The 27,828-nt window shown below is 40.2% G+C and overlaps 1 protein-coding gene across 6 annotated transcripts in view; it reads left to right on the top strand.

The window, feature by feature from the left end:
• The window catches only part of LOC121903507 (spermatid perinuclear RNA-binding protein-like), a 216,377-nt gene that overhangs the window by 155,815 nt on the left and 32,734 nt on the right, over window positions 1-27,828 (top strand). For 2 of the 6 annotated variants that reach the window (XM_042420618.1, XM_042420614.1), the window contains exons 2-6: window positions 8,019-8,146; window positions 11,451-11,680; window positions 13,432-13,597; window positions 17,345-17,489; window positions 24,236-24,369. In XM_042420618.1, the coding sequence (XP_042276552.1) occupies window positions 8,144-8,146; window positions 11,451-11,680; window positions 13,432-13,597; window positions 17,345-17,489; window positions 24,236-24,369 (678 nt within the window). In that variant the 5' untranslated portion in view covers window positions 8,019-8,143. Of the gene's footprint in view, window positions 1-3,822; window positions 3,935-4,859; window positions 4,934-8,018; window positions 8,147-11,450; window positions 11,681-13,431; window positions 13,598-17,344; window positions 17,490-20,685; window positions 20,778-24,235; window positions 24,370-27,828 lie in introns of those variants that run through there. The other 4 variants (XM_042420615.1, XM_042420616.1, XM_042420617.1 and 1 more) reach the window with 4 other exon arrangements.

The following is a 27,828-nucleotide window of genomic DNA, read 5'->3' on the forward strand; positions in this document are numbered from 1 at the left end:
CCAGCACTTGGATTATTATGAGAGAGTCTGTCTTGCCTTTTGTTGTCAGATCAAATGTTAGTCACAAAAGCTTTGTATGAGAGAACAAGGCTGCTATTTTTTTTTTTTTTTTTTTTAACTTCCCCTCCCGCCTGCTGCAAGCTCGCAGGATTGCACAGGATATTATTTGAAGTCTTGTGTGAACATAAAAGCCTGCTCATAAAAGTTCCCCGCAGTGAAAACGACCTAAATAAACACAGCCCTAAAATAATCCCCTTCCCCGGGTTCATCTAACCTCCCTCAAAATGGAGGAACGGGGGAACAGGAGAGGCTGGAGGAGGCATTAGGGAGAGAATACCTGAGGGATGTGATGGTTTGGAGTACCAGAGCGCTGCCATTTGGTGGATGTTTTTGTCCGTAGTGCATTACAGCGGCATGAGTGGTTGCATTTTTAGCAAAGGTGCAGTCTGACCTTCGACTCTATCACTGAGTCTCACTGGGAATGAAACCAGTATTCCTGAAAATGATTGTGTCTTACTGCAAATGAAAATTATGACGAAAAATATTTGTTTTTCCCCCCGACGAAAACAAGACTAAAACTAAACAAAAAGTCACCTTTGAAAATGGGAACTATACACTAAATAATAAAGTGAAAGATGGACAAGTGAACTAATGAGAACAATGCTGTGTCTCAAATCGCTTCACTTCTGTACTCACACTTAACATTTTGAGTGCATAAGTGCGTTCACACTGAGAAAAAAGTTGAGTGTGGAACTATGGACACTTCTCGCCCTCAATGGTCGCCATCTTGGCTACGTAGCGGAAGGGGAGGGACCACTTTTCAAACTGGAAATGGCGGCCGAATATGTTGTAACTACGGTGAACATCGACACATTGTACAAATGTAAAGCTGTGTCTCAAATCACATGCTTCTGTTAGTACACTTTCATGTAGTACACTATGTACACTATGTACTTACTGGCGTAGTGCACAAATTTTGACAGGGTCGTGTTGTCTCAAATCAAACAGCCGTTGTGCACTTACCGGAAATGACGATTGCAAATTAGCGTTAGCTAGCGTTAGCATTAGCGTTATCGTATGTGATTTGAGATGCAGCTCTACTCTCCAGAGACTCAAAACATGATCGCTGTTATTAGTCTTTGGAGTTGTTCCAAACAAACTAATGTGACCAAACTCTTCATATGAAGGAACCCTTGAACTGAGGTCTACGGCACAGAGGAATAAGATATATCAGGCTTTGGATACACACACAATACTTGTTACTAGATCAATTCATTGTTGGTTTGGCTCTGCACATGAGATTCATCGACAATAAAAAAAACAATATATATATATATATATATATATATATATATATATATATATATATATATATATATATATATATATATATATATATATATATAGAAAAGCGCCAGCCTTATCCTTTAACGAATCCGGCTACTTTGCCAACCTGGAACTGGACCAGGAATCAGAACACATCCCCACCAGAAAGCCCTGCGTGAAATTGGCTTTTCTCTCTCTTGAAATTCAACCTTTTAATCGTAGCAGAGTCGGTGCCCGGCTCAACCCCCCCCTTCAGTTCTACATTAACAACCACTACATTTGTAACATATCACTACACCATGAACCTAATTCAGCTCTCATCGCATAATCGTTGCAAACATTTGTCTCTAACTGGAGTTTAATGATGTCAATCGCAGTTTAGTAAAAAATAAAATCTCGCAGGGTTTTTGTTCTCCATTGAAGATCTGAGGTTGGAGTGTGTCGTTTTCATTTATTGTCTCATAGTGTGGGCGTTGTGAAGCCCTTTGAGACTGTAACTGTTATTAAGGGTTATGCAAATAAACTTGACACATAGGGAGTAGATGTGTTTAAAGCACCCAGTGTTTTTAATCGTTCGCTGTGCTGGATTTTATTTATGTAAATCATGTGAGTACTACTCTATGAGTTGTGTAGGAAAGTCCTTTTGCTTACATGTTCTCTCTCTCTCTCTCTCTCTCTCTCTCTCTGGCCTGCTTTTTTTTTTTTTTTTTTTAATCAGCATTGTCTTTTTGTCACATGCTGAGCTCACCATCTGCCGCTACTGCAGCACCGTCAACGTCCTTAAAAAGTCATTGCTGTATTCTTAATTATCTTCGTTTAATCACATCCCCTCTTCAGGGAGATGAAAGGTTATTAGAAAATGAGCCTGCGTGGGGAATGTATTAAAACTGCAGCAGAATACTGTATGCTAGTATATAGAAGCATGGACGCTACTGTAGGTGCTGTTGTTCTTGTGCCATATGTGTCAGTACTTACTGTTTTTTTTATGAAATTTTGGCTGAAATGTGAGATCAGGTGCCGTCGTCGTGTCCACACTCAACTGCCTGGTGTTTGTCTGGCAGTATTATGTCTAAATTACTTTCTCCTGTTCTCCCTGCTCATCATGTTCTGATTGTTTGCACTTTCCACCTAAATTACGTCTGGTCTGTGATAGATTTTGGATGACGGTGCAAGCCTGACAACTTCCACATCTTGTTCTAAAGATTTGCAAGAAGATACAAAACATTGTGTTTAACCCAGAACAGAAACAGGGAGCGTTTAAGTATTGTTGAAGTCTAATCTGTTGAAGAGTTTCCTCAGCCAGCATTTCATTCCCCTCTCTTTCTCCCCATGTTAAAAACAAGTCTGGATCTCTAGTGTGAAATGGTTATGATACAAGCTTTGGAAAAAAATACCACTTTTGTCCAACATTGACAGTCTGTAACCCATCGGCTCTACATGCTAGCATCTGACTATAAATCAAAAAAACATGATTTCCTGCATTGTAATCAGATTAAATTCATCATTTGAGAAAAATCTGAAACGTGAAATTGGAATTTCAGCCATGAAACATATCTAGTGGCTCATCATCGGCCGTGTGTAGGCAGACCAGATCCCTGGTTGCTCCTTTGTCAGAATGCTGCTGAGAATGCAAACATTTAACACAGTACATGAGGATTTAATGGAGATTAATTAAAGTAAAATTGAATGCATTGAACAGAGGGTTTGCAGATTTTGCTTTTTTTTCCCCCCAAAGCTGAAGTTGATTGTTGGAGCAGCTGATAACAGCACAGTGCAGTCAGTGTTTAACCTTGATTTTAACAGCACAATATTTTCAACAGTTAACAGATTCTACAGGAATAAAAAGTTAAAAAGTCCTTTACATACACAACATTGATATTGTTTTGATGTACAAGTGACATTTCATACATTTTACCTACAATTTAGTTCACAATTTATAATTTCTGAATTGTTTTGCATCTAAACTGGTCACTCGAATTGGTATAAAGTAATCTATGACATATCTGCCACCGGAAGTAGTTGTAAATACTAGGGCTGTAGTGTCCTGGTCGATTAGTTGGTCGATATGCTCTCGTCCAACCAAATTCTCATTGGTCGAATAATCTGTTTTACTTTCATAAGGAGAAAAGTGCGACATCAACAGCCTTCCAGGATTAATCCATTATTTCCTGCGGCGGGAGGGACAGACTAACAAATTACCTGTGAAAACAACGGGGGTGTATTCAAAACACCCCCGTTGTTTTCACAACTTTGAACTCGCCCAACCTAATGGAGACTGCTGGGTCTAACTGTGCTCAACGTTTACTGAATCAATGTTTCTCCTATAATTATTACAACAAGAACTCCCGCCAGCCCAAAAAAATATTTTTTAATGTCAAAAATAACGCCAAATATCCATTGATTCGGAAATCAATAGTGTTTGGGAGTGTCTGTGCAGCGCTGTTCCGGTACGTGAGTCAACCACTGTGTCGTTGCCTGGGAAACTATTGGTAGCGTAACTCCGTTAAGGAATTATGGCATTGCGTAGTACGTTTGCGTAGCGAGCGGGAAAGAGTGAGCGGCTTTAAAGTGACGGTGGATACGAGCGGAGCAGAGGAAAAGGTTAGCAGTAAGTTGTCAGTCTGGCAGTAAATGTAAAGTACAGACTCCAGTGTGTAACAGTTAATAAATGCCAAAAAGTCACGTCTGTTGTTTCCTCAAGTGCTGGAAAAGTGAAGGGGGTTAGCTCCAAAGTTAGCAACAATGGGTTAGCCTAACCGACGCGGAGAAATGTGTGACTGCGGAGTTCACTGTGCACTCTCTCCCGTTACAGCTGACCCCCGCCCAAGTAAATACATCATCTTCTCTCCTTCGTCCTCCTCCCCATCACCTGTCATCAACAGTCAATTAAGTTACATGTTCTCATCAGAGACGTCTTAACCAGCTTAGTGTGTTGATGCAGCAGAAATGTGGAGTGAAGAGGTGATTTATTATCGAACTGAACCGTGTGGAAGAAACACGACTGTGTATTCTTTCTCTTCTCGTTCTCAGTGTGAGAATAAATAAGACTTGTTTGCATTCATGTGTTGCGTTCCTGCTCTCAAACCAGCGTCCTCCATTATTGAGCAGTTGTAAATGCTTTGAAGTTTTGGGTGTTTGGGGAGTTTTTGTTCCAAAGTGAGCTGGAACGTGCGGCTTTTCAAAGGCAGAAAATCTCAGCAGCTCGCAGAGTAATTGTTGTGTGGTATCGATCGATATCCCCTTTTACTGATATTTCTCTTCAGACAATAGTAGTCTGTGTTTATTTTGTGGTTAAAACGAGCCTACTACAAAAAAGAGACTTTCAGTGAGTAAAGGCAGAGCTGTAGCAGTGAACGTCGTCAGCTTGCTCTGCTCCGTCATTGAAAACAAGGTCAAGGTGACGGAGAATCTAATTGACGCTCGGCTCGACCCCGCTGATTCCCCCCGAGAGGTTATACAGCAGCAGCAGCAGCAGCAGCAGTACTCTCTCTCTCTCTCTCTCTCTCTCTCTCTCTCAACCACATGGCTACACCACAGGCTTCAGCTCACATCTCATTAGTGTTTGACCGCGTGGGCAAAGCTGCAGCTTCACCTAATACATTTAGTGGTGAGAAAATATTCTGCTTAATTTAATTAATGTGTTAGTTTGAGTCTGTGGCCAGATGAAATTAAAACAATTGCACAACAGCATCAGAATTAAAAAAAAAAAACTATTGTTAAAGGCCAGTTTATTTTTAATCATAATAACAAGCAAGTTTTAAGAGTTTACCATATTAAACATGAATCATCTGTTCTGTAAAACCATGAACTCATCACAGAAGAGCATGAATAGTCATCCTAATGGTGACAGATCCACTTTAATGCAGGAGATGTGTACCAGAGGCAGGAGGGAAGTTTATTCAGTGTAAATAAATCGACTGGTTTTACCGGAAACCTTTGCAGTCCGGGCCAGATGACACTGTGTGCTGTAGATGACAAGAAGAAGAAAAGCTGCAGGAACATTTTAACATAACTGAGGACATCAGAAAGAAACTGTTTGGTTTAAATAGTTGTTTTGTGAGGTAGAAATGCACTGTATTAAAATATGAGAGTGCAGTTATGAGTCCGAGTGGCTCTTTAGGTCTTTTTCTTGTTCATACAGTTGGATGTTCTCTTCTCTCTGTGCTGAATGATGTACGTTCACATTCATCTGCTGAGGGAGGAAAGTTTCTCACCTTAAATCTCAGTTTAACACGTGAACCTACGAGCGGGATCTGTGACATCACAGCTAGTTTGGAGCCAATCGTGGTCCAGTATTCAACTTATACAAGTGTGATGCGGAAACTTGAAGCCTCCAGTGCACAAACACTGAGAATGAACTTTACAGTGAAGTAGGAGACATCTTGTATCCAGCAGTTACAAATTAAATATATTTACATATTCATAGATTCTGGATCTTTACACGAGGGAGAAGGAGGAGATGTAGTTTTAAGAATTCTTAACGAGAGAATTTTCCACTTTTTTGTGGAACAAATGTATCAGACATGAACTAGTCTCCAACACCCTGATATTTATTCTCTATATCATTATTTTTTTCATACATAATACAGCCGCACTTATCAGTATAGTACTGCAGTGAAACTATTAAAGTTATGTAAATGTTTTCTGCTGCGTGAAGTAGATACAGCCTGCATCACTGCTCGCCTTTGGTGGTTTTTTCTGTAATATAAAGTCATAAAGTGGAAACATCCTTCCACATACGTTCGGTTTGGTCCTCGTAGTTCTAATGAAGAGAAACCTTAATGCTATAATATACAATAATATGTTAGACAATAGTTTTATCTCCATCTTTGTGTCAACAGCTTGTTTTTGTACCTTTCCTGTTTCAACATGACAAAGCTCCAGTTTTGTGTGGAAAAACTTTTATAACTCGTGACCTTTGACACAGTTTACAGTATCTGCATCATCATCGTATTAATGAATGACTGATGTTTCTTATATTAAAGCAGCCTGGTTTCAAATCAAGTATTTCTCTGAATTCTGAAGAGATAAATTAATAGTTTACCACCTAAAAACTTTATCAGAGTAGTTTGATCAGAGTTGATTGAGAGCAGCGTTTCCCTTCCAACATCAGCAAACCGTCCAACAACTGTCATCAGATTCTTTGATTCTTTGGTCGTTTTCATGAAACATTTTAAAGCTGAAAGGAAAGTGGCACCAAACTGGGTGAGCCAGGATAAATGTCTAAAAATAGGGTGAATGTCAGTCACAACTTTAAGACTCTTAAGATTTTGATCTTGAATAATTTAATAATTTATGAAGCATTTTAGCACTAAAAGTAACTTGTGATGTCTGAGAGAAGTTAGATGACGTCCAGAGGACTCCAAAGTCTGTGAAACCTGCTCACAGTCACGTCCTCATCTCATTAGAGGTCAAAACACTGGAAATCAAGCTTTTCATCACTTCTGCAGCTCTGAAGTCAACATTGTTCTACAGTTCAGTATAAGGACGCGAATGTCCACATACTGCAGTGTTCTTGACTGAAGCTGTTTATCATGGTTCTTAATGCTAACATACAGCATACAGTTAGAATTTAGACTTTAGAGTTTGTGTTCATCCCTTTCCTGTTTCAACATGACAAAGCCCACTGTGCACAGATCCAGCTCCTTAAAGTAATGATTTTCCCAGTTTGGTGTGGAAGAACTTGACTGGTCTGGTCCAACACCTTTAGGATGAACTGGAACTAGACTGTGAGCCAGATGGTATCACCCAACACTCACTAATGCTCTTGTGGCTGAATGGGAGGAAATCCCTGCAGTCAGGTTCCAACATCTAGTAGAAAGTCTGAAACTAGAGCTGCAAATAACTATAAGTTTCATTATCAATTAATCGATTATTGTTTTGTTTATAAAATGTCAGAAAATAGTGAAAGATGCTCGTTTTATTACATCTCATGGTGACGTCTTCAAACGTCTTGTTGTGTCTGATCAACAGTCCAAAATCCAAATATTCACTTTGATATCATGTGTGACAAAGTAAAGCCTGTAATCATCACATTTGAGAAGCTGAGACTCGCTTTAAAAAACGGACTAAAATGATTATTTGATTATGAAAATAGTTGCAGATCAATTGTCTGTTGATCAACTAATAAATTAATGGACTGATCGTTGCAGCTCCACCTGAAACCAGGAGAGTTTTTGTAGAATCAGTATGGATCTGATGTAGCAGAAAGTTTAAGTTTAAACAAGGAAAAAAGTTCAACTCCTTCAATCTGCTGAAAGCCATTTAAACCCAAATCTAATATTTCTGAATAATTTATCAGTTTTGGTTTCTTGAGTTTTTTTTTTAAATCTAAAGTTGTTATGCAGATGTTGATAGAAAAAAATGTTTTGTTATTAATAGTTGTCACATATGGAGCACAGCGGTTAGAAATATGACATTTGGGATTATCATTTTAGCTTTGATAATGCAGCCCTTCATTTGAAGCATTTAGCTGATGCCTTTTTTCAGAGCAGCTTAGAATAAGCTGTAAATCCTGGATCACCCACATTATAAGTAACAAATAGCACAATACAAGGGTTAAAGCTGCATCTCTGAGGCATCAGATGGAGAAACTTGTATCCTCTGTTTGTTTGTTTGTATAACAGAGGAATGTCAGCTGGTTGGAATTTATATGTTATATATATATATATATATATTTTTTCTTCCTGCAGTAAGACTGTGAAGACACTGGAGCGAGGGGCCGACAGCCGAGAGACGTCGGACTGCATGAAGAGGTTGAGTGACGGGACCCTGGTCCTCTCCTAGACCCCTCCCACCACCTCCACACCGCCTGGACATGGTGAGTCTGTTCACGTCGTTTCACTCCTGTAACAATGCCGACTTCTTTCATCCGTTGCAGTGATGGAGACTTTAATGTTCCTCTCGGTGATACCTGGTGCACAGAGGAGGGAGAGCGGTCTTAATTAATGAGCGTTGTGGGCGTGAGGGAACCCGCTGATAGTTTTCGCATCTTATTAATCATTTAAACGCTGTGAGGGAGGATAAATCCTGCTGACTGTTTTTATAAAGTAAAGCCACTTGAGGGCAGTGAAGATAAATTGTGAGCATAACACTGAAGTATCATCACCTTTTATGATGATATGTTGAACTTTAGTAGAGCCGCAACAGTTAGTCAACTGATGAGTCGATCAGCAGAAAAATAATCAGAAACTATTTTGATTGTCGGTTAATAGTTTCAGTCATTTTTAAAGCAGAAGGTGCCAAATGTTTCCCACCTCCAGCTTATTATTTGTGAGGATTTGCTGCAGTTTTTGGTCTTTTTATGATGATAAATTCAATATATCTGGAATTTGGACAGTTGGTTGAACAAAACAGGCAATTTGATGACATCACTCTGGGCTTTTAGAGACTTACAAACAGTTTTTCAGCTACAGCTAACTGTTAATTATCAACATATTCATACATGTCAGTGTGTAATATGTTGGTTGTGGTTTGTAGTGATGAACCTACAGAGACTCTGCAGCTCCTCTCGGCTTTACGGAGCTTTATAGTGAGTTTCAGCTCGTTGTTTATCTGTCCGGCTGCAACTTTACTGTTTTGTTCACTCTCAGCGTCTCATAGCGTTGTTTTAGGTCGCAGCAGGCAGCTGTTTTCAGAGAAGAAGCTCTAAAACTCCACCGTACACTACCTGCTCAGCACCAAACAGCAAACACACACAGTTAGCTGAAAAGGTTTTTTGAGACTAAATCAATGTATCATGAAAACACAGCCAGTCATAACAACACTAATGATTATCTATCTCAGTGTGTAGAAGTGTTTGGAGCAGTTAGTTTATTATAGAAACTGTTTTCACTCAATAACAGACTGTCAATCACAGGTAGAGATCAATATTCTTTGGAGAAGGGCTTCACAGATGCTCGCTAGTCTTCATCAACCCTGCATGTGTCAGATGTGTCATCCTCCAGAGTTATATCACATACAAACCAAAACGTTAAAGGAATCGTTTCTGACGTGTGCGTCAGATGTAAGTAAACAGCATCCACCGTCAAAACCCTGCAGTGCAATTAATTAAAGCAGCGAATGTCATTATCTTCTAATTGCGGCACGTAGCCGAACTCCCAGCTGTCTTGTAGGTAACAAATAAAAAGAGCCAGCCTGATACCGGGCCGGGCACGCATCCAGGATCCTCGCTGTGAAAGTCGTAATCTTTCATTTAGATCTTGTTAATGTTTGTGTGTACGTTTGTGTGTTTACGGTTGTTGACGCTGCCCACACTTGCTGCTACACAACCTCGGATGCCCCCCCCTCACCTCACCTCCCCCCCTTCCCCTCCCGGCAGTTCAGCGAGAGATTAGCTAGGTCGTGATGAATGACCCTCACAACTCCAGCACAAGCCCCCAAGACTCGTGGCCATGAATTATTAAAGCACCATCATAAATAACTCAACGTAATGAGGGGTGCTTACACGCTGCAGGCGGGAGGGAGGGAGAGAGAGAGAGAGAGAGAGGGAAGAGAGGTTTGGTAGCTGAGGAGGAAGAGATGATTGAGAGAGAGATAGCAGTTTGACCTTGGACTGATGCTCGGCGTGATGCCGGGCCCGGCGGACGGACGCGCTCAGGCTTGGTAAAAACGAGCACCGAGCTAATTTTGCACATCAGCCCTTTTTTCTTCTTCTCTCTCTCTCTCTCTCTCTCTCTCTCTCTCGCCTCAGAGAGACGGGCTCCATCCCTAAGTACATGTCATAAATGTTAATGTTAAGTAACGGCGGCTGTAACTGGGTCACGCACAGATTGGCAGCAGCTCAGGTCGCTTCAGGTTTTGCTGTCACCGCACAGACTGTGACGGGTGTTTCTGACACCAGAGCCGGCCAACGCCAAAAAAAATAAAAAAATAAAGCTCCTGAGTTCTCACTGACCCGTCTGAGGAGGAGGAAGAGGAGGATGATGAAGGGAAAAACACCAGACGCCGAATTAAAAACAGTTTGTTTAAGTTCAAAGACATTTTATTTTGCTGTGAATTTATTCAGCTTCCTCCAGCAAGTTAACAGTCAACATTTCTAGATTAGTTTGTCTATAATTACCCAGAGCCGGCTGCTTTGATGACAATGATAATCCTTTTTTTTTTTAAATATAAATTTTGTTTTTCATTCTGTCAACATAACTTTAGTCAGTTTAGTAAGTTTGCAATTTGTGAATCAATTGAGAATCGTAGAAGATAAGAAGTATCTTTAGTTCCAGTTCATCCTAAAGATGTTGGACCAGACCAGTCAAGTTCTTCCACACCAAACTGGGAAGTTTAAATTCTAACTGTATGCTGTATATCATCATTAAGAACCATGATAAACAGCTTCAGTCAAGAACACTGCAATATGTGGACATTCGCATCCTTATACTGAACTGTAGAACAATGTTGACTTCAGCGCTGCAGAAGTGATGAAAAGCTTGATTTCCAGTGTTTTGACCTCTAATGAGATGAGGACATGACTGTGAGCAGGTTTTACAGACTTTGGAGTCCTCTGGACGTCATCTAACTTCTCTCAGACATCACAAGTTACTTTTAGTGCTAAAATGCTTCATAAATTATTAAATTATTCAAGATCAAAATCTTAAGAGTCTTAAAGTTGTGACTGACATTCACCCTATTTTTAGACATTTATCCTGGCTCACCCAGTTTGGTGCCACTTTCCTTTCAGCTTTAAAATGTTTCATGAAAACGACCAAAGAATCAAAACATCTGATGACAGTTGTTGGACAGTTCGCTGATGTTGGAAGGGAAACGCTGCTCTCAATCAACTCTGATCAAACTACTCTGATAAAGTTTTTAGGTGGTAAACTATTAATTTATCCCTCAAGAATTGTTTCTTTTCTTGTCCAAAAATGTTTGATATTACAGAGAAATACTTGATTTGAAACCAGGCTGCTTTAATATAAGAAACATGAGTCATTCATTAATACAATGATGATGCAGATACTGTAAACTGTGTCAAAGGTCACAGGTTTGATTCCCGTTAACGTCCATCAGCAGCTGTGTTTCCTCTCTGACTCTCCGTCTGCTCTGATTCACGCTGGATGTGAGGATCAGCTGACTAAAATAAAAACAATAACGTCTCTCTCTCTCTTTTCTCCCCCCTCGTCTGAAACCAGAGGTCGTTCCGATCGTTCGCAAACGACGACCGCCACGTCATGGCCAAGCACGCCGGCGTTTATCCGACGCCGGAGGAGCTGGAGGCCGTCCAGGCGCTGGTGTCCACCGTGGAGGGTGCCCTGAAGAAAGTCTCCGATTGGATGGACGGCCTCAACAAACCCTCAGGGAAGACCTCGACCAACGGCGAAGCTGCTGATGACAAAGCGGAGGAAGACGCCGCCGATACAAAGTACGTCCCTGCTGCTTTTCATCCTTTTCATACAAACACTTCAGTTTTTCATCTCACTGCTCAGTGGGTGTTTTAAGCTTATAGGGAAAAATATAAGATGAAGTGAATTTATTGCTCGTTCCAGTTTAGTTTCAGACTCTGCTGCCAGATCGTTTCCCTCCATAAAAACCAGGTTCTGCAGTATATCTTCATCGGGGACAATTCATGTGATGATTGGATGATTAAACTCGCTCAACAAACAGTCATAAATCGCCAACATTTGGCTGGTGGCCCAAACATCTGTGTATTAACAAGACATCTCTTGTGGTGGTTCAGGGAGGAGCTGATAGCGCACACGAGCAGGACTGAAGAAGACAATATATACTGTTGATTTGTGGGTGAAGGTCGAGACTGGAGCTGCGAGGATCAGTCGATTAATCGGTCACATGTGAACACGTCACCGAGTGCACCGTCAGTCCATTTAGCAGCACATCAAGGTTTTCATTCACATCTTGTAGTTTCTCTGCGCAGATAGTTTTAAAGACGTGTCCATCTGTGAGATTTCTGTTTGCACTACAGCACGACGGATGCGAGCAGAATTCAGCTTTTTGCTCCTCAGAGCGGAAAATTTTTGGATATAAACAATTCAACAGCAGCGTGTCTTCCCAGGAACCGAGTCCCCGCAGACCTCGCTGTCAACAGGTGTTAAAGAGACTGTTTCTTTAGTAGAAAGTAGTTTGAGTGAAAAAATGTTGACAGCGAGGTTTCATCTGGAGCAACACAAACACTTTTCTGAAAGATGACGCTGCTGTTGAAAGTTTTCAGTACTTTCAGATGTACTGTAGCTGAGGCAGAAATGAGAGAGAATCTCCAAACCTGGAAAAATAAAACCAAAACTCATCTGCATGATTAGATACCAGTAGAGGTGAATTATAACACTTTAAGGTAGAACTACAGATCAGATAGACAGACTACGAGGATGTGACAGTAACCTTTGCTTTGTTAGATCACTAACTACTCTCATCTCTTCATAACTTGTCTTCAGTGTAAGAAAAAGGGGACAAAATCCACAGTCCTTGTCCCAGAGTTCAGCTGAAGCTGCGGCAGTTTGCCAAGTCTTTTTTACTAATGTGTGTCTCTCAGGGAGGTGTTTGGAGAGGCATATAAAAGTTTGTCGGTGTGACAAAATATGAGCAATAAACTTTGAACATCTGTGCAGATTCTCAGACATCAACGTCATCTTTGAGAAACTGTTTTCTCGCTCTTGAAGACGAGTCCAGTTGACTTTCTGGTTAAACTTTTACACGACTGCGAGACGCCCTGGTGGCCTAACGGTTAAAGCACACACCACATAACCACGACGCCCACGGTTCAACTACCAGCTGAGCAACCTGTGTTGCAAAAGATAATCTTAAAAAACAACTTTTGCACAACCAACAGCTGAGACGTCATATTTGCTTCAGCTGAACTTTAAAATGTGTTTCTGCACAGAACAAAGACTGTGGATTCTGCATTATGTCTTACAGTGTTTATGCATTAAGAAGGAATCACTTCACAGCCAGTATGGACAGGAGAGTTCATTACTGGAACCAGTAAGTCTGTCAGTGTACAGTACATATGGCAGGTGAATCCTGACAGACTGATCTGAACCGTTCCTCTGATAGTGGTTGACAGACGCTGCTGTCCAGTATCTGAGTATCTGAGGACCTGTGTGTGTGTTTAACCTCCTCTGATCTCTCTGACGCCGCCTCTCATTGGTCTGCTCCCCGCAGGCCGGACGGGACGTCGGTGCTGTGCGGGGTGACGCGTGTCGGCCTGGTGGCCAAAGGCCTGCTGATCAAAGGGGACATGGACCTGGAACTGGTGCTGATGTGTAGAGAGAAACCCACCAAGCTGCTGCTGTACACCATCAGCGCCAACCTCCCCCTGCAGATCCAGGTACAGTGAGCCACACCTCCAGCACTGCGGCGTTCAGCACTCTGCATCCAGAATGAGCCATGAAAGCACCGCTGAGGAAGCAACCTCGGGGTGGGGAGGCATTAAAAAAAAACATCTATGTGATCTGAGCTTCAGTAGAGACTCTCGTCCACAGAGAGCACGACTAGAAGAGCTTCATATGAGAGATAAAAGTTTGTGACATTGAGAAGAGACGTGCTGACACCCTGAAGTCAAGCAGAACATAATAATAATAATAATAGAAGTAGTGGACAGTATTTAAATACAGATAATATATGTACAGTACATTCAGAATTTTGCATTTTATATACATTGACTTTTGGATTAAAAAGAAATTTGAAAAAGTTTAAAACACACAGTGCGTCTTAATTAAAAGACATTTTTCAAACAGAATCATAATTTACTCTCAGTAGCCATCAGATATCAACATGTCAGTTATACAGTTGAAATTCTGACAAATGTGTAGACAAAATAAAAAATCCTCAAAAATCAATAAACTAATAAATGCAGGTGTTCAAATTGCATTTTATTCGACCAACAGTTAAAAAGATTCATACATAACTGCACATATAAAAGCATCAAATTCTCACATTTGAAAAGCTGGAATCAACATATTTTTGGTGCTTTTGCTTTAAAAAAAATGACTAAAATGATGAATAAACCACAAAGTAATTGACAATCATAATTTTGTCAATCATATAATCGATTCATTGACTAGTTGTTGCAGCTCTAGTTTGAAATACAGTAAAAGTAATCAGAGCTGCAGATCATAACATCACATATGAAGCAATAACAATATATAACATGTATGTAAAGAAATGACAGATTTAGAAAATCAAATCCACCTGGTTTCTCTCTCCCAGTTATGAACTGGTTCCCATTAACAGCTGCCATCACTCAGCAGTGGAAGAGCGATGAGTGCACTCATGATCGGACGCTTCCTACACTCAGCATCCAATCCAGTCTAATATACCACATATATGACACTTCCTGTTTCATCTCCAGCAAAACTATCGCACATATATTCATTTATTGATATTTTACAAGCAGTAACCTCCGAGGCTGTAAAATGAAGCCAAAAACTGCAGTTCCTTGAACGACCACTTGAGGCTCCAAAAGCGAGTCAGTCCCCATAGACCCCCATGTTAAAATGCCCAACTTTACAGCAGAAATAAACATGTTTACAGCCTGGTACAAAACACAGTTTTGGTCTCAGTAGCTAATTTCCTCTTTCATAACAACTGTACGGGGGTTGAATTTTATATAACTCACCCCTTTAAACTTTATTAAGCCGTAAAGTTCTGCATAATGAAGGACATGGCTGCTTTGAGTGACAGGTCCACCAGCTGCTAGGTGGCTCACTTTGAGCTTCAAAACCGCTCTTCAGAAACCAACAGGTGACGTCACGGTAACTACTTCCATATTTTTATACAGTCTATGATATTTTGTGCAGGACTGATTAACAAACTCATTGAGTGGAGATAAAATACTCCTAGAAGATCAGATGATAATTAGAACCAGTACAAACCAGTACAGAAAACCTGAATGGGGAAAAAACATTAATTTATCCTCAGAATTATGATGTTTTATAGAAATGTTTGGGGGAAATAAGTAATTTCTCAAGGGGCAGTGAGTGTTTTTTCCTTCTTAAACCAGATGAAAGGATTATTTTTAGTGGAGGGGGGGGGGGGGGGTGATGTGAAGTGGATATGATATGAGAAGGAAGTAGCCTGTGCTGCTGAGACAATACTCCATTTATCTCTGCCGTCGTGTCTCCTTGAGATGTCTAAAGCTCCAGACTGCAGAATAATCTTCACAGCCAGACTTCTAACTGCTGGGATTCTCTCTTTCTTCCTTATTTCCACTGGAGATGATGCATCCCAACAACACCCAGGCTTTTCTTTTTAAATCCCACATTCCCAGTTCCACAGTCGTACAAACATGTCAATTTTTATCGAAGCCTTCAAATGGGTTTCCACAGCCCCCCCCCCCTCCACAACCTCCCTAAAGCATCTAGCTAACGAACAAAAGCAGTGCCGGCATACACAGAGCCTAAATGTGCTTCCTGTGCCCCCCCCCCCCGCCCCCCCCCCCTCCCTCACCATCTCAGTTAATTACCTGCCATAGCTGCTGCGCGTGCTTCATCATCAAGGGAGGAAAGCGTTTGAAGCTCTCATTTCCTGGACCAAACTGGGAGAGATTGACAGGCAGAGTGCTGATGGATGGGGTCATTTCTCGCAGGGGATGAGATAGAGAGAGAGAGAGAGAGAACGCACTCGAAAACATGTCACTGAAGGCAACAACGAATCTTGAGGGGGGTAAAAAAAAAAAAAAAAAAACAAGATAGTTTGGCGTGCTGGGAATTGGCTGGTAATAACAACACGGAGGGGGAAGAAAACTCTGAATGAGATGTGGAGGAAAGCTGCATGTAAACACAAAGTGTCGGTGCCGCTTGTTGTTATGATAGGCTTGTTTACTAGTGGCAAGAAAATGCAGTTTTTGTCATTATTTCTCTCAACAGCTAAAAAACATGATTTTTGTAAGCAAACTGGAACTTCTCAAATAAAAGCGAGTCTCAATCAATAATGTCCTAAACAAATAAAGGCTGATTACCTGCACTATAACGACTCATATACTGATAAAACTGATGCCAGTACAACAGATTCTCAGTCCTTAATTATCTCCAATTTATTAATGTTAGGCTATTGTCCAAAAATGCAGCACTTCCTGTTTATATTTCAAATTAAAATCCCTCCAGGAAAGGGAGGGATTAGTACCTCGTCGGACCTGAAACATTCCCGTAACGCTTTCCGACACTGAATTGTGTGAGATTAATGTGAATATAACAGCAGCAGTAAAAGGTTAAACGTACAGAGAGAACTAACACACACGTCTCATCATCTCCCACCTCAAAGGAAATAAAAGCGGTTCTGTCTGTACTAACTGTATCTAATAAATGATGAAACAGGTGAGAGAGAAGTGGAGGTGAGCATCGTTAACGAAGTATTTCTGCTGTATTTCTTCCTTCATATTATATTTATTTTCAACTCATGTCAGTTTTCCAGCAGTAATAGAGCTTCCTCTCACGCACAAGCTGCAAAATCTGTCCTGTCATGTCTAAACAAGGAACAGGAAAGTCAAATAAACATCATCCTAACAGCCCGATGAAGCCGTCGATGTTACATATTCAACCAGCAGATCAGACAACATGGATGCTTCTTACTAAACTATGAGGAAATATATCTCTAAAACAAGTAGAGCTGCAACAACTAGACCATTAGTAGAATGACTGAAAGTTAATTGGCAACTATTTTGATCATTTTTCTGTGGTTTCTTTAGTCTTCTATGACAGTAAACTGAATATCTTTTGGGTTTCAGGTTGCATCTTGGGCCTTTTCCCCATTTTCTGACGTTGTATAGACCAAAATACGAATTGATTAATCAAGAAAATGATTGTCAGACTGATCAATAATGAAAATAATTGTTAGTTTCAGATCTAAACACAAAGAAAACAAAGATTGAAAGCCTTTGAGGGTAAATAAATGACATCTATTTAAATATATTTGAGCTCTGATTCATATGATTTGCTTTGTGTAGATGTGATTCTGCATGTTGTTCACAGAGTTTTGTCCTCAACACATTTTCCCAATAATGTAGCGCAGCAGCAACAGTCAATGTGGCGACTGTGATATTCGATTTTTAATTAATGGTGCAGCTCCTGCCTTGCAGACAATGACGGAGGACAAATACGAGGTGCGGTCGTGCGTGCCCGAGGCAGCCATCCAGGTCTGCAGCACCAAAGACCCCCGACTCACGCTGAAGATCACCCTCTCCTCCTTAGCCATGAGGGAGGAGCACAGCACCACAGAAGAAGGTATTACCACCTCTCTTACTCCTCCTCCTCCTCTTCCTCCAACCCCCTTTTCCTCCTGCGCCTCCTACCTGAGAGGATGCTTCCCCTTTGTTTTTATTTGACCTTTTTATACAAACAACAGAAGGCTGAGAGAGAGGAAGAAGAGGACAGGAAGTAGAATGAAATCTGAGCTAGAAACTGGAGACAATCTGGGGAAGGATGATACACTGAGAGGAAGGCTGAAAACTGAGAGGGTAAAAAAAAAAAAGTAGCAGGGATGATATGGATCTGGGTCAAGTGTGGTGAAAATAGCAGATGGCCAGTGAAGGATGATTTCCACAGGGGAACGTGTTGGGTTTGGGGATTTACAAAAAAAAAAAAAAATCAGGTGTCTTTTTTGTATCATCCTGCAAGAAAGGATTCAGCGATCCAAAATTAGAGTAGAGAAGCTGTTCCTTTTGGCTTGACTTGTTAAGAAATAGATCTATTTTTCAGGAATTTAATCCCCTTCACACGAAGAGATGTAGTTTATTTAAAGTAATCCCTCAAACCAATGAGGTTATTTATCACTTTTTGACCTCGATTGACCAAACATCGATGTAAGTCAAGAGGGCAACGTTCAGCATCAGCGCTTCTACCGTGTTTTGTTTTCATTCCCTCAAACGGGAACGAAATTAAAGAGTCAGAAGTAAAGAGTCCGCCATTACAGGAACAGCGAGTCCCATCGTGGTCCCCGGAGAGAGAGAGAGAGATTGAGTCGAGCCGTCATAAAAGAGGTAGAGAAACGGATTCTGCCGAAAAACAGGAGAGCAGCTGTTGAGTGAAGAGTCACAACAAAGAAGGTTTAACATCCTGTCAGCAGAAACAAGGACAGGAAGGTGTGTTTTTGTCTCATTGACAGTGTGAAACCCCATAAACAACTCTCTCTCCTGTATACACACACAAAACAAGAGTCAAAATAAATGGATTATTCAGATTTTTTAGGATCGGTTCCTTGAAGAATCCTCTCATAACACTGGATTCACTTCCAGGTTGGAAAAAATACCCACATTCATTAAAGGAATATCTAATTAAGTCTTGAATCTGTACTTAGCAATGAATTAAACACTCAGACAGCAGCTTCTCATTTAATTCTCACTAATTAATGTTCTGCAACTCATCCGAACGCCGAGATGTTGGAACTCGTCTAGTTAATACGTCCTCTGCGAACCGGCAGGTACCAGTGATTTTAGACTTGTCGTATGATTAATAAACATATAATCTCGCCTTCCTTCACAAGAGGAGAAACATTTGTTTGGCTGAAATATATAATCTGAATGACTTTGTTGTTTTAAATATGAGACAGATATGTAATTTACAGTAATCCAAAATGAATAGTCAGTTCAACGTATCACCATAATTATGGCTGAGAGGTTTTTGTTTTTTTTTTAGATTTTATGATTTATATTTTGGTGCAGCAGCTTCTATATTTCAGTCGTCGCCTACTGTAGGCTGTAATATTCTCTCCTCTAATATCTCACTGACTGTCTCATCCCTCGACCGCCTTCATATTACTCATGGAGAACTTTAGAAAGATGTTTTTTTAGTATTTTAATCTTCCTCTATAAACTGTAGCGTCTCAGGCTTTCAGTCTGATCGACACTAGACAGCAACAACAGCTGAGATGATCACATGATAATTATTATGTACAGAATTTCAAAATAAAACATTGCAGAAGCCCCACGAAGGCATTTCCTGTTCATCTCACCAAAACAAGAATGTTCTCCTCAATGTTCAGACAACCAGAACCAATCAGGATCTTCTTTTTTACATTTTTTTCTTCCAATTAACAGATTGTTCAGCGGTACATTCCTTCACTGTAAATACATTGAAACTCAGCACAGAAAACACAAACGCGGCTCTTCAGGAATGTCTTTTCTTTTACATACCTGTCCACATACCTCAGACACCATCTCAACTGAATATTTCAGTTGTATTTATTTATTCTTTATATTCTGCACATTTACAGGTCTATATTTTTCATCTGGGGCTCTACTGGAATATTTTTTGCATGATTTACAGCTCAAACGTATCTCCATAATGGGCCTTTACTTCTCAAATACATCCATACATGTCCAAGACAACATATGATCAGAAATACCTTCGCCTTAGCAACAACCTTAGCAACAAAGGCTACAGAACAGGCAGCTGTTTATGGGCATGCATGACAATCTGATGTCAGCTTGTCTGCACAAAAAAACTCATTCAGAGCATGTTGAAGCCCTGGATTTTGACTTGCAGGAAACATATACGTTCACCTCAAGACTTATAATGTGCTGAGAGACACAATGCAAATGATCACTGTTAAGATGATAAGCATTAAATAGAAGTGTGTTGAATTATTATTATTATTATTATTATTATATTGTATGTATACATCACAGAAAAACTTGTGATTAATATATGGGCACAGAATATGTTAAAAGTAATGACACCAAGAGCACCGGACAAAATAAGAAAGAGAGGATCAAGAAATAAGGATGTAAAATGGCAAAAGTAATGAGCCATGATGGTGTAAAGTGACCCTAAACAGTTATAAAAAAAAGGAAAAGAGCGACTGGATAGAACCAAAACCTAGTTTAGAGATTTTGGGTCTGCAACAGATGATGTGAAGACATTATAATGGTGTAATTGGCTAGTATAGAGTTTGGACAAAAGGTTTGACCTACGGAGACCCAAATGGTATAAAAGACCACAGCCTAAGGCTAGGAACATATGTGGTGAGCCTTTATATTGTTCTCCTTTTTCGCTGCTCAGAACTCCTGATGATTCGTCCTTTTTTTGAACATCAAAGAAAAGTTTTGTCCTTGAGCTGATCTGAAACTTTTTCTCAACTGAGATCCAAAGATTTATTACGACAAAGTTTAGGAGCTTTGTCCATGTTTAGCAAAGACATCATAACCGTGTATAAATCACAGTATATCCCCTTTAAGTTACTTACAAATATAGAAAGCTAATGAGATTTGAATGGATCCAGATTAATGCAGATTGAACAGGTGTATTTAATGCTGTCAAAGCTCAACCCTGTCAGTGAACGTGTTGCATATGAGGGTTCTTCAAGGAAGCTGTTGAGGTGTATTTAACTGGTGAGTAACCTGGTTGGATCTTAGACACCCCTGGTTTTTAGAGTTTTTTAACCTCGTCCTCTGCTCACTGACTGTTGGTTTTGTTGCCGTAGCTCCGCAGGTCAGCACGCTGTGTGGATTGACACATCTCTGCGGCCCCCGCTGCCGACGAGGCGCCCCCCCACCCAGCAGCAGGAAACCCCGGGTACAAGGGGCTTCCCCGACCAACCAAATCAAACCAACCCACTCACTCTCTGCCTCAGACATGCTCCTCTACCCCTCCTCCTCCTCCCCCCCACCCCCCCCCTTCCTCCCTCTGTTGACTGGACTTCTCTCTGGGTCACCATGAAATTCTGGTCCATGTCTTACTGCCGAGCACACAGACTAAAAGGACAAAACGACTACAGTACCCAGCAGTCTATGTCCAGATGCTTCAGCGCTGTAATTAACAGGGCTGACCCCTCTCTGTTGATCAGTTTTTATTGGCTCACAATGACATTCATCCATAATTTCATGTTGTAAAAACTGTGTTAATTGAATTGATCTGATGTCCTGGTCTCTAATCAAAATTCCCCTAAGCTGATGATGTCAAGGAGAATTTAAGTGGGGGTTGTCCTTATCTGTATGTGGTCTTGACCTGTGAGTGATGGTTCCTTCATGGTCTGCCTCTGGGAAACCGGTTCCACAATCCATCCGGACAAAAGCAGGAAAACCGGGAAGACTTCTGGGAATCAAAGATATGACGATACAATAACTTCACACTAAATTCTGAGTCTTTCACACAAGAGCTGAGAAAAACTTATTTCTTGTTTCATGTATTTTTTTGTCCCAGTTAATATTTTTTGTAAGGGATATGTCTATGGAGGCTGCAGTTTGCCACCAGAATTATTAGATATGTGCACACAGATTTTTAAATTTTAACTACGTCTTAAAATTAAAGCGAGCTGTGCATTAACATTAACCTTAAATGTTAAGGCGGGAGACAAATTAATTGTGAGATGGAATAAAATAAGAAATGTAAAATTAATATCCTCTTTTAAAATTGTTTTTACGATTCCATTAAAAAATTTTACTATTAAAGGGGCACTCTCATTGATTTTACACATCAAGTTTAGTGTTTTTGCCATGAAAAGTACGACTCAGTCTGTAAAAAGAAATAATATAATGTCTTCTTTGGCTCTGATGATGTCATCAGTGTTATGAGTGTTTGAAAGTCACAAGCAGACAGGGAGGGTCTAATGAAAGACACTATTGAGTTGCATTATGGGAAGTGTAGTATCTAGCGTTTTCGGGACTCGTCTCTCGTAACTTTATGAAAGTGCAATACTACAGTAATTAAGTAGAGAACTTTCTAATTAATTAATTATTTAATGACAGAATGAGGAAATCTGGCAAATATAATGATCTTTTTATTCATTATTTTATTTTATTATTAATATTTTTTAAATCATTTAAAATTCCTCACTTAGCTTAAATGCAGATTTAAAAAAAAAAAAATTAATTGCATTTTTAAGTGTTTCAGTTTATTATTTGATTATTATTAAACACTTATTATTGTGTTAATGATTTAATGACTGAATGAGGAAATCTGGCAAATATAATGATAATAATATAAAATTTAGATTTTATATTTTTTAAATTATTTTAAATTCCTCACGTAGCTTAAATGCAGATTTTTAAAAATTATAATTGTGTTTTTAAGTGTTTCAGTTTATTATTTGATTATTATTAAACACTAAAAAAAATATCATTTGCCGCACACTTGAGACTCCGTACATTTCACTTACAGAATTGTATTATTTTTTTCAATATATAATCCCCTGATAGTTTGTGTTTATCATATTGGAAAAATTTTTCAGGTATGACAGCACATGAAAATATGCTTAATGTTGCATTATCATGAGTGCATCCTTATTATTATTATTATTATTATTATTATTATTATTATTATTATTAATCCTTTGGACCGTCAGTGTCTTTAAATAACAAGTGATCCCAGGAATCACTTCTGTACTTATTAGTGTTACTATAGTTTCAAGCCACTACGTATTTTTTTAATAGAAAGAAAAATCATTTAATAGCTTTTTGTCAGGTTTCACTTCAATTCCCTTTTTCATTTGTTTAGAGGTCTCCAGGTGCACCAAGCAAGCAAAACCCAAAAGTGCCGGATTAATAAAGTCGAACACCTGCAGCTCACTTTGATAAATCCTTCAATTAGCTGCAGTTTTCCCTGTCAAGAGTACCACATTACCCAGAAGTCCCTGAGGCAGAACATGAAGGTCCTCAGTCCTTGGTCTTTCGAGGAGGAGCGACACGGGACGAGCCCTGTGTCTCTCATCAGCTCCTTTCGTTTGTCTTCCACCTCTTCCATCCTGTTCAAGCTTTCACTGCGGTCTCTACAGCAACAGACTGCTAAACCACACACGTCGCTCTGCAGCTCACGTTACTGTGGATGTATCACACGCAGGCCAATAAATTGGAATTTGAATACTGCAGAATTGGAGACTACACTGTTAACTCCAGCAGCTTTTTTTTTTTTTTTGATGCTCCGTGTCAGCATTACTGTCAGCTTTGTGGAAAAGAGCTATGATTTAATCTCTGCTGGCCGCTGTTGCTCATTGGACGAGATCTTTGCACCATAATAGTGCTGATTCCAGTGTGATGGGGCATTTATCAAGGTCTAATATTTGCAACTTGGCAAGCTGGAGAATAAAGATAACGTTTTCAAGTTGCAGTCCCTATCTTAATTCCTCAGATCATATGATAACCTGTGAGCACTGCAGTGTGGTCTGCAGTCTGTTCCCCCCCCCTTCCCCTTTTTTTTGTTCGTCTGCTTGACTGTCCCACAGTGGGCACCCCTTAGCTGCTCCTGAGAACAAACAGCCTTCACTTTCTTTCCAGGGTGGCGTTCTCACTCTCAGATGTTTATGTTGTCGTTGTCATCTGCTGTCACTCTTCTTCTGCTGTCGTTCTCCCATGGCTCGGCCTCCAGTCATGGCAGGAGTGCTCCCCACAGGAACCCGGTGTGGAGAGACTGTTTCAGTCAAACATAAACATCTGACCAACCCCGCAAGAGTGAAAATACTAGCATGGCACCCCAGAAAACTGCAGAGCAAGCTGGGATGACTTTTTTTTATTGAAATAGAATTGCTAATATGTCTGCACTGTTCTCCGCCTTACTGCAATCTCAGGCATTCCTGAGCCAGTATTCATTTTTTTCTTGTATATAAAGTTTTTAAAGATTTAAATCTCTAATCTGGCTTTTTGGTCCTGAGTCATTGCCATGCTCTCATTTTCGTCCTGCGTTGTAATTGATAACACACTAATCTGGCGTGTTCCATCGCCTTCAGCCACTGATCTGCATCTAGAGTGAGACTCCGGCCGGGCAGCAAGACGCATGCGCTCACATCTACTCCGGTTCCTCCTGTCAATGTTGTGAAAGATCCTGCCTTGTGCATGAGAAACTCCCTTCTCCCAGAAAAAAAAAATCACGGAATCTCTCAAATTTCCCCCCCTCCCTCCTAGCTCATTCGGTCAGATCAGTGGGTTTGCCTAATAATTAGCCGTCCAACCAACCCTGCTGCCTGTGTGTCTGTGTGTGAGTGTGTGAGGTCAGTACGCTCACGCTCAGTCTGTCCCATCTCATCCTGTCCCTCTCTCCAGAGGAGGGCGAGCAGGAGGACGACAAGGAGAGACAGGAGGACAAACGAGATGAGGAGGAGGAGGAGGAGGATGTCTTGGACAGGCAGAAGTGCCAGGCTGCGCTGGCTTCGCTCCGACACGCCAAGTGGTTCCAGGTGAGCACAGCTGGGCTGATGACACTTTTACAGTCTGGCAGCCAGTCGTACTATGAACTCTGTCTCCTACATTATGTTCATTTGTCATGTCATGTTTAATGTCTGTCAAAGAAACTTAATAATCCTGCCTGGAACATAATGAAGGAACATTTTTAATGAACCTGCAGTCGCTTCTTCATACTCTACATATCTGCTAAAACTTCAGTGACGTTTTGCATGTCTTCCCTAGTTTCCTCTTCCAGCAACTAAAGCATGGTAAACATTTTTATCATCACGTCAGAAATAACTTAAGTTTACGGAAGGATTGTGGTGTCGGAACAGTGACTTAAAGCACAAAAAAGGAGGTATTTATGCTTTAATATTTAAACAAAACCACAATCCTTCCCCAACTTTAACCAAAGTGCTTTAGTAGCCTAAACTCTTGTCAAAACTCGATATCAAAGTCCTGCTTTTGTATCTCAACCATTCTCCTCAATCATGTCCTTGTGAGTCCTTCTTGGTACAAGAATGTAAAACTTCCTGGACTGGAAACAACGCTACCAGTATACATTTCATTCAAAACGTATTTGGTTAAATCTTTGAGTCATATATAGACATAATGTTTAGCTGGACAGGATAAGAATAACTTTGTCAACATCACAAACATCCAGCAGTAAGCTGTGCCAGAATTAAAACCACATAGTTGAATGTTTCTAGAATGATGGTTTATCTCTCTACTAAAGGAAGGATGAATCTCTGTATGTATGTATGTCCTTTGCATATCTCGAGAACTGTTCATCCGATCAACCCCACACTTGGTGGGTGTGTGGCTGGTGACCTAGTGGAGTGTAGTGTGAAGTTGTTTGGATGAGAGGTTCTCGAGAAATATATAAATACAATAAATGAAATAAATGAATAAATAAAAAATACCTCATAAACCACGTTACTGTAGTTTTAATGACTTGAAAGAGTTTAAAAGACTTAAGTTCGAGCTTCTGGACTCTGACTTGACTTGTTCAGATGTTGGCGGGTGTTCTGCTGAGGACCCAAGGAAGTTCAGTGTCGAGTGTGAAGTTGTTTGGACACGACATGTTAAACTTTGAATAAAAAACGAACAAAGGCATGCGGCCTGCTCAGTTAAACTGCCCAAGAGAGAAGAATGAGCATACAAGAGAAAAAAACAGGCAGAGGCAGTAAAACTAGCCAATAGGAGCGCAGAAACGTTTGATTGGCAGCAGAATCAACCAATGGAAGGCCGTAAACTGCTTCTATGGTTCAACCTCAATTTAGTCTCACAGGTGAAGTTTTTGTCTGGATTAAAACCATTTAATTTATTCATTCATGATCGTTTTAATCGATACATTTGTCAATTGATACATATATATGCAGTTCTTTAGAAATAATAAGCAGTTGGCCCGTTCCGAATAGGCACGTCGTTTTGAACGGACACTCCACTGGGCTTAGAAAAACATTAGGGAAAGAATAAACAACAGAGCAAAAAGAGGGAAAACAAGGCAGAGTGGGATAACTCTGAAGGATGCAGGGTCATGAAGAGATCCTGCACCAAATCAGTTTTCAGATGAGCTGCAACTCTGTCGTCCTGACTGAAGCGAGAGAGTTATTCCACCGCTGAGCAGAGAGTCAAGGTCAGGTGAAGCACTGAGCAGCTTCCCTCAGGGAAGGAAAGCTTAATGCCAAGTAGTATCAGAGTGAAGTGCTGCACTGTGGACTGCAGGTGAAGCAGTGCAGGAAGGATATATTTTTTTTTTCATGGTATTTAGACAAGGTTAATATGACCCTCCACTGATTTGTAATAACCACAGATACAATTAGTGACGCTCTTCCATGTCTGTAAGGTGTAAATGTAAGCAGCTGAATTAAATTACCCGCTTTATCTTGTGAATAGTCATCCTCTGCAAATTGAAACGTCAATAATCTCCAGTATAATTTGTTTTTGGTGTAATTTCATCATCATGTTCTTCTAGACATCCAGTTTCTCCTTCTACGTTCCTCCAGCACTTTGTTTTAACTTTGGCAGAACATCGAGAGGAAGGTTGTAAACAACATTTGTTAAATTCACTGCCGGTTTTGTTAAGTCATGCATATTTATTTCACTAAAAGCAGAGGAGTACTAGTGTCATGACTTTAGAAATTGCTATTTTCACAAAGGGGGCATTAATACAGTAAATACAATTTATACTGTACATCACAAATGTTATGTAATTACTATACATGAACTCAGAAGACAGAAACAATACTTAAGACATGCATAATCCAAATATACACAAAACAATACACAGTCATGGAAGATCCATTGATATCAGATACTAATAATCATTATTTTCATTATTAATCGTTTAAAGCACCCATGACAATTTCCCAGAACCCGAGGTGACGCCCACAAATTGCTTGTTTTATCCATTTATAGTGGTATAAAACAGAGAAAATAGCCGAATCCTCACATTTTAGAAACTTAGTAAATATTTGGAATTTCTGTAAACAGTGCAGGACTTAAAAAGTTCCAGAAAGTTGGCTTTGAAGATGTTTCAGGAGGAAGAAAATGCATTTAACCATTTTTGTTAGAGCTCAAGGATACACACACAACTCACAGACTGAATCTAAACATGACTTTTATTTGTTTTCAAGAAAACTCCACCAGGCACTTTAAATGATAATTGATTATGATAATTGTTGGCACTTAATTTCCTGTCGATTGACATCAATTAACAGAGAACAAGGCAACATATGTATCAATAACCTGAGTAAAACGGCACTGATGTCTGAGAGAACTTGTCTTTCATTGTCTTCAGTTAGATCATGTTCTTGGCACTAATATTCAATTCTCAAGAAAAATATTTTGGATGGAATATCACTTTAACTGTCCCAGACTGCATATTTATCTCCCTGAGAGTCTAAAGTTAACGAGAACTTCTGCCCGCAGATGAAATTATGGAACAGAATTGAACATTAATCGAGTTAAATATCAGCATCATTCTCTCATGATTGTATTAGCAGCATATTTAAATTTCTGGGCTCATGAAAATGCCTCTACTTGCTGCTGAAGATCCCACATCTCTGAGACTGGAAAGTATCATAGGGACACACAGATGGGTGACAAATTGAAGGAAAAAGTGTCTTAGTAAGGAGTTGGGCCACCAGAACGCCATTCTTCAAAAAGATATTCCCTTATTTGGTGTTTTGATGATGGTGGTGGAGAGCGCTGTCTAACACGTCGGACCAAAATCTCCCAATTGTTCAATTTCAACTACTTTGTATTGATTTGCAGTGATCCTTCCCTCTAAGGGGACTCAAACCATACCAGCAAAATACCCCTAAAAGCATAACAGAGCCACCGGATCCCCCTCACTGTAGGGGTCAAGCATTCAGGCCTGTAACATTCTCTCGGCGAACGCCACTCAAGCACTCGCCCACTTGTCGAGAACATGGCGAAGAAGGATGACTCATCTGACCTTATCACTT

This window comes from Thunnus maccoyii, chromosome 9 (assembly GCF_910596095.1).
Source record: "Thunnus maccoyii chromosome 9, fThuMac1.1, whole genome shotgun sequence".
Classification (NCBI taxonomy): domain Eukaryota; kingdom Metazoa; phylum Chordata; class Actinopteri; order Scombriformes; family Scombridae; genus Thunnus; species Thunnus maccoyii.